General features: G+C 39.9%; 1 protein-coding gene across 1 annotated transcript; it reads right to left on the bottom strand.

Annotated features, from left to right (window-relative positions):
* Positions 1 to 847: 847 nt before the first annotated feature.
* LOC120849126 (Golgi-associated plant pathogenesis-related protein 1-like) lies at positions 848 to 8,276 on the bottom strand. Its single transcript, XM_040221263.1, has 3 exons — positions 8,211 to 8,276; positions 2,865 to 3,009; positions 848 to 1,071 (listed from the first exon to the last, which is right to left on the bottom strand). The coding sequence occupies exons 1-3, from the start codon at positions 8,274 to 8,276 to the stop codon at positions 848 to 850; spliced, it is 435 nt and encodes a 144-aa protein (XP_040077197.1).
* Positions 8,277 to 11,816: the final 3,540 nt, after the last annotated feature.

Below are 11,816 nucleotides of genomic sequence, written 5' to 3' on the forward strand. Positions count from 1 at the left end.
TATTTCATTCATTTGGCCCAGGAGGGACGGGAGATGAGGGTGTAAAAACTGTTTTGTTTCGCAACAAACTCCTTGGCGCCATCTATCGGGAACCTGGCACACTCCCGGTTCACGTATGTTTCCTAATTTTTTACTAATCAATATTTCATAATAAAAGTGCACCGAGACTGACTGTGCTGTTAGGTGACATTTCCAGAAACTAGCAGGTATGTTTGACTTAGCAAATATTGCAAAATCTGCCATCTAGTTCAGATCCCGAAGAGGTAAAGGGCTATTTGCATACTGGGGCCACCACGTCTCATCTCGCGCGATAAAGTACGACTAGACCGAAAGCAGGTACCAGAATGCCTGCAAACACCCGACATAATACGTCGTGTAAAACAATAACCATAAAACTACTTTTATTATTTTGCCTGGAATCCGCAATGATTTGTGGTTTTAGGCGTAATCATTGCGGATTTCAGCACGTGGCCAACGTCAATCAGCAAATTATTGGCAAATTGAGCCTTACAATTGTTTGATTGTGTTCTGTTATGTTAAAAGTTAAATCGAAGCACAGCCAATGACGCAACATGCGTCTTCCAAACTACTATATGACAGCCTCATTAGTTCGGCATTAATGATAGTCGGAAGAAGCTACAGTCGTTACAGGGGCAGTATTTCAACTGCCACACCTTAAGATAAAAAGTTACCCAGAAAACTTACGAAGGTCCTCGGAATTATTGAGACTAGTTTGGCGGGAGAATCGCCAAGTTTGCCCTCAAAGGCGTACGATTCATGTAAAAAAATAATCTTCATGATACGAGCCCTTAGTTAAAAGCAGTGCCATATTCTTTTACTGATTTTATTAACGAACATTGTCAGCAAATTCTCCGAGGATGTTTCCTTGAGGCCAGTAGTTGCAGACAACGTATGTTGTCCTGGAATAATATGAGCGGGCATAACCACATCCAACATATATGGTTGATTTCCACACCATCTGTGTGTAATGAGACGTCTCCGGGCTGAACCGCGGGTCGTGATGATTATATTGATGTATTTCGTTGAACCAGAGCTTAGTAACTTCTTTTTCTGAAAAGAAAGGAGCAATATTTATGTCTAAGATTTAGCCGTCACGCAGCTGAACTTTGATGTTTAATTTACGGAACTGATTACTTGGGAAACCTGTTTAGTAAGCACAGTATATCGGTATTTTAAGTGACCTACTGGATGATTTTATGTTTTATAATTTTGCGAATTAAAAATCAAGAGAAGCATAAAGTCGGTATAGCTATTGAATTAAGACGAAACGTAAAAGCCTGAACGACGTTTATATTAAAAATGGCGAAAAAAAAGGGACAAAAAGACGAAGAATCACAAAAACCAAACGTCTTTTTGGCCTGTCTTTTTTTTTTCTATTTAATATAAATGTCAATTACCAACTTGCCCAACAGACCAAGCCTGAACCACGAAAGAGTCAATGAAAGAAGCGAACACACACAAACTTTTGTAGAACTTAACTAGCTTAAAGAAAGATATGGATATCAATTATGATAATGAACACGAACAAACATAAACGAGTTTCTGCGAGTAGGCACACAAGCTGGACAATCGCCATAAACACGTATTAGTTCCGTGCATAGAAATTTTACATATTTTTCTGCCATTCTGGTTAGAAATGTTTATGGATGATTTCATGTCAGCGCGCTCGCCCTCTTCGCAAATGCAGTGGCCTCTAAATAAATTAAGTTTTGCATTGAGAGGAGCGTTATTACTGTAACAGAAATTCCGGCACACTTTGTTTGATGGTTAATGGAATGACTTGATTTTATGCTTAGGTAATAGCTCAAGCCAACGAGAGTGCCCTATTAAAGCAATGCAATATTTTACTTAGCTGGCATGTATTTCGTACAATCGGACTTTGTGCGACATATCATCAAAGTAAGATTACGTATTATTTCCTCTGCAGAATCCTCCATTGAGTAAAGAAATACGAGGCCGTAATATGCCATTCAACTTGCGCTTAACTGCTTATGGGTCAAACTGATATACTGCGTCTTCATTTAATACCGTACAGAAAAAAAATTAGTTCTTCTGTAGACAGGATTATAGGCTTCCAGTGCAAGAATAAAGCTCAATTGTTGAAACTTGTTATTTGTATCGTAATATATTTCATATACTGCCCGTTATGCAAAAAAGACGAATTTCTTAAGAATATACCTGTATATTAACACTTTATATTTTGTTTCACACCTGGACCTAGCTGAGTTGACGACGCTACGATCCCATGAAGTTAAACAAGCGCCGTTAAAGTGCCTCGTCACGGCGATTGTCGTATTCGTGCTTTGGCTCTCCCCAACTAAGCGACTCATGCACAGTGAATGCTGCATGATCCTGCGTTTTTCTATGGGCGTGATTGGTTCAGCCGCTGGTAGCACACACTTAAAAATGACGAGGGCAGTCATGATGCACTTTTTTTGCGCTGCTTGATTCGCTACAATGTATTGTAGCGTCGGCCTCGCTCGGACCTATTATGATGTGGCGTACAGCAGTAATTATATGTCAGCCACACCGCATTTTCTGCTCGGCTTATTTTGCACTATATGAGGCATAAAAAATTAGATGTTTCTAGTCTACAACGTCCGCTAATTCATCACCTCTAGTTAAAAACACTAAGCAAAAACGTTGCAGGTGAGGGCAAAAATAGCTAGAACAGAATCCTGGAAATCTCAGAATGAAAGCCGACGTTTTCTTGACACGCTTAGTTTTGTTGCCAAACGGTCCCGTGTAAGTTCACGACGTTTCTTCATGAGCTCAGGTAAAAAGTTATTAAACTAGTTTTGGCACATAAAATTTGCAGCAAAAGCAAGTGCTATATTACTTACCTGAAGGTACAAAATCGGGCTCAGTTAGAGTCATCCAGTAGATATTTTCGCCCATTCTATTGTCAGGGTCCGGTTGTGGCGGTCGGTGTTCAATAACATCATATTGGGCAAGCCTTTCCGCCCACAGCTGCGCCCATGCTTGTAACTGCGTCAAGAGAAAAGAGTATTGAAGAATGCACTTAAAAGTGTTTGTGTAGCAGATGAGGTTCTCATAGATAGCCCCATTTTTTTCCACAGCGATAAGCACGTTTCAGTTCAGTTCAGTTTATTTTACCTCAAAGGCATTTCAAATGAAATGCATTACATGAGAGGGGATCAAATGACATATACAGATGGCAAAAAAGTGACGACAAGGTAAATAATACGAAAACGCAAAAAGAAAACAAAAGAACTACAAACTAATTGGACAGATATCAGAACATAACATGTATAAAAAATAATTAGCAGATAAACATGTTAAGGATCAACGCTTTTCAGGTGTGTCTTGCATAGTTCACGGAATGCCTTAGGGTTAGATTCACGTACTATGGATTCAGGAAGGGAATTCCAGTTAGTAAGAGCGAGAGAAAATGGGGAATTTTGGAATTTATTAGTTCTGGCGAATAGAGGTTTAATTTTTAGGCTGTGGTCATGACGCAAGGAGATGTGAGGTGATGGGTGACAGTTGGTGTTTCGAAAATCAGAAGACGAATAGTAAGTTTTGTGAAAAAGGACAAGACGAGCAAGTTGAGATCTTTGAGATAGAGGGCATAGGTCGAGGTTGAATTTTAGTGCAGTTACGCTTGACGTTCGCGAGTAGTCGTGTGTTATAAAACGTGAGGCCTTGTTTTGCACCGATTCGAGTTTAGTAATGAGATATGATTGATGAGGCCACCAAATAAAGTTGGCGTAGTCCAATTTTGATCCGACGAAAGTCTTATAGGCAGTTAGTTTAACACAACGGGAAGTGGGGTATAGGTTACGTTTGATGTATCCTAGAGATCTGCATGCACTAGCCACTACATTGTCAATATGAGTATTCCAAGTTAGGTCATCAGAGAATGTTACGCCTAAATATTTGTAAGTTGGTACTTTTTCGAGAGGCAGTGTTAGTAAGGTGTAGTTACGTACAATAGGAGATCGCTGACCAGTGAATGTTAAAAGTTTGCTCTTGGTTACATTGACCTTCATCTGCCACGTGTTACACCAATGAGACAGAACATTTAGATCCTGCTGTAGTAGTAATGAATCTTCAGGGTTAGTGATGCGACGGTAAATTAGCAGTCATCCACGAAAAGCCTAATAGATGATGTTATCTGTTGGGGAAGATCGTTAATATATATAAGAAATAAAAGCGGACCGAGAACGCTGCCCTGGGGGACGCCCAACAGTACAGGCAGGCTTGCTGATCTGGCATGCCCAAGGTGAACAGCTTGCTTACGGTTAGTTAAGAATTCAGCTATCCAGAGTATAAGAGATGGATGGATGTTAAGTCCAGAAAGTTTGTATAGAAGTCGCTGGTGAGGAATCGTGTCAAATGCTTTAGAGAAGTGGATGAAGATGGCATCAGTGGGTTTAGAGGAGTGAAAATTGTTATGGAAATCTGTTACACACTCAAAAAGCTGGGTTTCGCATGAATATCCCGACCTGAAACCATGTTGGTTGTTACATATTAATTTATTTTCCGACAAATAGTTCATGATGTGGGAGTAGACGACATGTTCAAAAATTTTGCATGGCACACTTGTCAGCGATATAGGTCTATAATTCGAGTAGTCCTGCTTGTTTCCGGATTTAAAAATAGGTAGAACTCTCCCGAATCTCCAGTCCTCCGGGAGGGTCGCCGAGTCAAGGGTTTGTTGAAACAGTCTACAAAGAAGATAAGATGATATGTGCTTTGTTAGTTTGAGAAGTTTAGGGCAAATATTGTCGTCGCCAGGGGCTGAGCTGCGGGAGAGTTTTTCGATTGCATTCAGGATACCATTTCGGTCAAAGACAATAGGTTCACAAGAAATGTTAAGTGGTCTACAGATCGGATCACAGGGTACTGGTAAGTCTTCTACGGTGAACACGGACGAAAAATAGTTGTTAAAAACGGTAGCTGATTCAAGGTTTGTTAATACTTCGTTGAGGTCGTTGCTCAGCTTAGGGAGAGACTCATCCCTCTTTGGAGATATTGTTTTCCAAAATTTCCGAGGGTTGGTTAATAATAAATTTAGCAGGTCTTGTTTGAAGTATTTGTTCTTCGCCTTTTTTATGCTATTTTTGAATTCCTTAAAACAGTTCAAGTACTTTGACATATCAGATACCAGGTTGGTTTTTTTAGCTTTGGCAAAGAGACGCTTTTTTTATTATTTAATTTTCTGAGGGTATTCGTGAACCAGGGTTGATCAGCATTCGTTTTTAACACAATTTGAGGCACAAATCGAGACATCAACTGCCTAAATTCGTCTTTTAGTAATTTCCAGTTTGACTCCACAGATCTTTCATAAAAATGGTGTTCGTATTCTGAAACAAACTGCGTAAAAGCCTCGTTTAGAGCACATTCGTTAACCTTGCTGTATACATTGATGAGTTTAGGAATTATTTTTCTAGTTACTAATGGCAGAGACATTTCAACTAAAACAGTGTTATGATCGCTGATCCTGTCAAGAATACGAACTGACCGCACATCATCCGCACTCGAGGTGAAAACAAGGTCCAAAACAGAATGTAACCGTGTGGGTTCGTTTACGATTTGAGCGAGACCATAGCTATGCATCAGGTTAATAATGTTTGAAGCTTCTGCACCATCCGCACAAGAGGTAAGACCAATGCCCCCCTTCCAATTTACACCTGGGTAATTAAAATCCCCGCCAAAAATAATGGTACTACAGGGAAATAAAGAAAAACGTGCTAAATACAAACGTACAGTTTATCAACGAAAGTATTGTCACGACCAGGAGGGCGATAACAGGCGCCAACGATAACTGAAAAAGAAGGATGATCTAACTCGTTACCATTTTGGGCGTTCCAACACTCTAAGAAATCTGAAGAGTTTACTTTCCAGCATGGCAGCCGGGAGAGCTAATCGGTTCAAGCAAAGGAGAGAGCATGGGGAATGACGGCGCTGAAAATATGTCTTGGCAGAAATAAATAAAGCACTCTGGCAGTGGGCATGGTGAAACGTCATGCACATTGCCAGAGCGCAGACAGCTTTTGTTGGGCCTAAACATTCGCTAAACTGCCTCCGTAAGTTGGTGCGATTGACTCTTCTATACGCTTTGTGGGCAAGAAGCCACTCCAGTTTTTTAGAGTGAAGATTAAAGTCGATTTACGTTCTGCCTTAATCTCTTAAGTAATTTGCTGAATTATTTAGCGCGACGATGACTTTCATTCGCGCCTTTTGGTGGCGCCTTCGCTTTTAAAGATTTTCACGTGTCTGCGGCACAACAATCAATCACGGGACTCGAAGGGGTGAGCTCAGGTAATATTATATCATCAAAATACTCCGCTATGTAGAGAGGTTTTCTGTATGGTGTTGAGTGTCACGTTTCACATGTTCTAGGCCATCTGATTGTTGTAGCATAAGCCCTATTTTAAAGGAAGATTTTGATTTTTAAACACATAATTGGCTAAAAATAGTCATATTGCCGGCGAGTTGGTGTAATTTGAACGGTTAGGAAAAGGAAAACGTAAAGGAGAAAAGAAAGAAAAGAAAACAGGCAACGACTAAAGAAGCGACGAAGTTTTTTTCGTACACGCCTTAGATACCACGTCTGCAACACCGTCACTACAATAAGAAGAAGCTACAAAACCCAACAACAAGAGGACAAAATAGAATAAACTAGTAAAAGGAAAACAATCACACACACAGTTTTTTTTTAACAAAATAAGAAATAAACCTTCTTTTTTGTTTGTTTCTTTGTTTGCTTTGTTTAGTCAGATTTTACAGTCTCCGACAAAAGGGTAAAAGACAGATATGTTATGGATGAAGAAAGAATAAAACAATTAAAACAGGGACAACACAACCACATCTTTCATGTGGTTGTGTTGTCCCCGTTTTAATTGCTTTATTCTTTCTTCATCCATGACTTAAACCAACACACTCTTCTCCCAAGCACAGATATGTTCTGGCTGAAGTCGCCCCGTTGCCGGATGACAATGCTTAGCACAACTCCAAAAACACCAATGACAAACATTCATGAATGAACGGGGAAACAAAGACACAAACTTTGTATAGAGTAGATACAACATAGTTGAGGTAGTTGAATCTATGGCATAGAGAAGTGATTTGTAAACAACAAAATTAGAAAAGGCATACAAAGAAATGGTAAAATTGATTACACGTAAATGCTTAAATTTTTTGTTCGTTGCACGTGACAGAAGGTTCTTTTTGATTGAATTTTTATACATCTGGTTAGACCCAGAGCTTCGAATAATTTCTTGAATGTTTGCATTTTTGTTTCGTATATCTGGTATTAAATAATCCAATTTCTGAGTACCGTAAATTGTTCAGCAGCAAAGGTATTCTAAATGTGTCATGTCGGAGATTATTGCGTGATTCTACAAAGGTATGTGCCAAAAAATCAAGATTCGTCTCTTCTAATATCATTAGAGATATAGATAGAGCGTTTTATCTGAGAACCTGCACTATGTCAAGCAAATTTTGTTTAATATAATAAGGGGCTCTATGAACCACACGCTGAAGGTTTTCGATGCAATGTACTGCCCTTTATCTCCCCTAACCTCGGCTACAAAACAATTACACAAAGAGTCACAGTTCAGCATAACCGCCATCTTGCCGTCTGCTAACGCATGGGGTTCATAACTGAACACAAACCAAAGAACTGAACCTCCGAGAAAAAACCAAACAACTACTTACACTGCCCTTTCTCTAAGAAACCACAGAGTCCGAAGATACATACATACACAGTGTTAACACTTCGGAACTGCCTGCTTGTATCCGTGACCTTGCAACAACCTATAACATTCCTTACCAAAAAAAACTACAAGGGCAGATACTGTATACACTCGTTCCCAAACTGCAGACGTTGCCAAACGTTTTTCAGTCTTTGCGTTTTACTTTCCTACCCCAGTCTCAGGTTTCCCATCATATTCATAGTTGGCCGAGTATTTCGCCTAAAGTGCACCAATAGACCATAAAGATGTGCATGTCCGGTCAACTTTTAGTGTGGTCTCCTTAAATATACTTTAAGAAGTAAGTTTTCATATTTAAAAACTCTGCTTGACAAAGATGATGCTGTGGTTGTAGTTCTAAAGGAGCAATGCATTATTATATAATGTACGAGTTGATAAAGCAATTTCCGATGTGAGCAGCATAGTGAAGGATTGAAAAAACCAGCAAAACATTTTAAATATACTTACGTTGTAATTATAGCTGAGAGGTGGCGCCCCGCGTTGTTCTCTATAATAGTTGTGCCACTCAAGCATGTATCTCCCAAAGTCCGGGTCAACCTGCAAAAGTGTTTCCAGCATAAATCTTGAATATTAATTGCGCGGTATGCATGCATACCGGATCTGCGGTGACGAAATTGTAATCCTAAATGTATAAAGTAGCTTGCTGGGTCTAAACCCCGTTGCGTGGTTTGCATATGTACTGAATGTAGGCTGCATGAAGACTCTGTTGAGCCTGACGTAAATTGCGCCTCGCGGAAAATGAACTCAGGCCAGTCTCGTGCTAGAGGACAGGTCTACAGTCTTGTACTTAAACTACCCCCTCGGTTTTAATCTTTTTTTTGTTTGTTATTAAGAAGAATTATTCGTGAAAAGATCTTTACGTACAAACATATTGGGTTACTTGAGTGGAACAGCGGGGACATACACTCACACTCAAAGGCACACAAGAAGGAAACAGACTGGCGGCGTTAAGAACTCAGTGATATATATCTTCTTCCTCAAATCGTCATCTTCATTTCCCTCGCCGTTAAAGAAAACGTTTTAAATTTTTAAATACCAGAAACCAAATAGCCAATAAACATTAATAAATAAATAAATGACAAGAAAAAATAAAGTTAAAATAAATAAAAGAGATAAACAGTTATTATTTCTTAAATTACTAAAAAAATATATGAAAAAAAGTAACCTTAAAAAAATTTTAAATATAAATATGAAAATCAACGTTCCCCCTAAGTATGAATAACTAACTGCCCAAAGCATCCACATGATCAATATCGGGTTATTTCTAGGCTTCTCTATTTTCGAAGAACGCCGAATAACACCGAACATTAAGCCATACCCATATTAATCATAATGTAGGAAAACTAGATAACACATATGAATAGGAGGATCTCTCATTGAGAAGAACAATTTCAAGCTTTATGGGAGTACAATACTTATATACAGACTTATTTAGGGTTCGATCGACACACAGATCCTACTCCGCTGTCCGTATGTCTGATTCTTTTCTTCGTAACCACATATTTTACCTGGTTATCTTCTCTTACGAGACAGGGGAACGTTTTTCACGTAATCGGGCCACGCGTATCTTTTCTGTAGGTTTGAAAATGTCACGTTCTTTTCCGATTTTCTTTGACGTAGGCACCGTGATAAGTACCGATTTCTGTGGGACACCGAAAATTGATACATGAAACCCGAGCTATAATTATACGCTCCATATTACGTGATTCAGCCGCTTCATTGAAAGGCTAATGTCCCGCTTGTCACTGAAAAAAAGAAAAAGTAAAGTCTGCCCCCCCCCCCCCCCCCCCCCCTCCAGAGATGAAATATCTCTGGCCTAATGCTGGGCCTGCTAGCGGTCCGGAGGAAACGTCAAAGATGCAGAGCTAGCGGCTATCCTAATCAAAATTTTCAAATGATCTCTGACACACACTATGAAAGAACAGGACCCGTTTGTGGCATAACGCCATTCACAACCACGTGTTCGTTTCCGTTTAAAATATCTTAACTTCACTTGTAAAGGTAGGGCAAATATACAACGGTTAGTGCGGACGCTTTTGCAACGTGTTCGAACCATTACCGTTACACTTGGGCGAAGAACGATGGTTCGCCAAGTCGTATAGTTCAATTTTGCTATAAAACAAACACTCAATATTTTTTACGGGCGGGTTCGGGGGGGGGGGGGGGGGGGGGGGGAAGCGGGCACTTGGTAGTGAGGCAAATAAACAACATAACTAGTGGCGAAAGTGTAGTTCATCTCTCCAAGTTTATCATTTTATATTTATCCCCTACAACATACTGCGTATCCTAGCTAAAGGTACGTACACATTTTAAGTTGCTGAAACTGTCCTTCACGTTATCACCTGCCAAACCCTTCAGCATCCTCGGGGTTGTCTCCTCTATCTCACCTCACAGCTCTTTGCATTGCCCTTTTCATTCTCTCTGAAGGGGACGTTTTGAGTGCCTCTAACGCCTCTTTGTACCACAGAGCTTGCTAGAAAATCGACGTGTCCTCACATGTGATGATCTTTTCCAGTGATTCAGGTTCCGTTGCAAGTCGTTTTATGAAGTCACTGCAAATGAGTTTCGGGTCGCCTATCTGCTATCTTCTCCTGACTGAAGTTTTCGGGAACCATATGTTTGCGCATACTTTAATCATGCTTAATTGGGTGTGTAAAAGTTGCCATAGTGTCTCTTCATCAATGGACAGCACGTGTGCTATCTTCCAATTGTTTACCCGAAGAAGGCGGAAAACACATTTAATACTGAATTTTCAGATGAAACAGTTGCACCGCTCTATAAGTCGCTCCTACCGCCCCCTCGCCCTCTCATTTAAACCATCATTCTTTTTTAAAAGAAGTTGCAATATGAATCGCTGCAGCCGCGGAGCTCCTTGTTGTTTTTAATCAGCAGAGCAGCGCTCCTCTCTTTGTCTTTTGTCGTAAATGTCGATGCGGCTTGTTTCTTTCGGAATTAAGGTTCATTCTTGTATCAAGAAAATATTTGTATATTGCACTGTTTAATAAAACACACCTTCAAATATTAGAAAAAAAACTCTACTTTTTATTTAGTCCGGTGCGGAAAGAGGCCCGAAAATATACTTCCACTGGAAGTATATTTTATATAGAGATCATGGAAAGACTCAAACGGCAACCTCACTAACTGAAAAAGCTCGTCACGCGAGAAGATACGCCGTTTTGCTAGCACAGTCTGAAAACAGAAAGCATCAATACACAGGAAAGCTCCAAGTTTTCCGAGATGGAAAAGGGCAAGGTAAGAAGTGCGGACGAAGTAAAGTTGAAAACGACTGCGCTTTTGAAGGGATTGACGCGTGACTACATGCGGTACTGTTTCGCACCAATGAAAAAAATATTCACTACAGTGTAGGGGAGGTGAGAGTGTTCAAGCGAAGAACCGTTAAGTTTTATAATTGTAATGATCAAGCACACTTTTGCCGTCTTTTGCCTTATTTGTGAGCCATACCTCGTCGACTGGTTATTCAGTTGACAGTTTTTGTTGAAGATAAATACTTGTTTAATCACAGCTATAAAAAATGAGAAAACACTAATTCAAAAACATAATGAAACGGGCTGGTTGTTGTCCTCTGGCGCGAGTGCAGCTCACCTGGCGTTCTTGGGGCATCTGCTTCTCCGCTTGGGGTATTGTTGCTTGTGTAGTAAAAAAAGAAAAGCAAGATGTAACTGAAGTAATTTCGTGTTGGCTTACGCTTTTGATAAATAAGTTGCTTGCATCACGTCATATATTACTTGCAATGCGCGCTATTAAACTCTGCTCTGCCCTACAATTACAACGAAAAAACCTCACCCGTATCACTGAGTACAAAATTATGTATTCTATTGATTTGGTTATATTTCAGCACTGCGATTCCTTGACTGGAATTTCGTAGGTGGGTACAGTGGTAAAGAAAATACAACAAACTGGGGAAAAGGAACAATAATGAAAACAATTTGTAGTACACCAGAACAAGTACGGTACGAAAAGTAACCAATTTAAATTAGATGTCAACAATGACAACGATGGCTGCATAGCAACACTATCGGCAGGGTCATTCCA

Source organism: Ixodes scapularis, unplaced genomic scaffold (genome assembly GCF_016920785.2).
Source record: "Ixodes scapularis isolate PalLabHiFi unplaced genomic scaffold, ASM1692078v2 PGA_scaffold6__148_contigs__length_123643588, whole genome shotgun sequence".
Lineage (NCBI taxonomy): Eukaryota > Metazoa > Arthropoda > Arachnida > Ixodida > Ixodidae > Ixodes > Ixodes scapularis.

Excerpts from the sequence above, each read along its gene's own strand:
- LOC120849126 (XM_040221263.1), bottom strand. The coding sequence starts at position 8,276 with ATGCTTGAGTGGCACAACTATTATAGAGAACAACGCGGGGCGCCACCT. Across the intron at positions 3,010-8,210 it reads CTCTCAGCTATAATTACAAC|TTACAAGCATGGGCGCAGCT; the intron begins GTAAGTATATTT and ends CTCTTGACGCAG. Across the intron at positions 1,072-2,864 it reads GCCCGATTTTGTACCTTCAG|AAAAAGAAGTTACTAAGCTC; the intron begins GTAAGTAATATA and ends CTTTCTTTTCAG.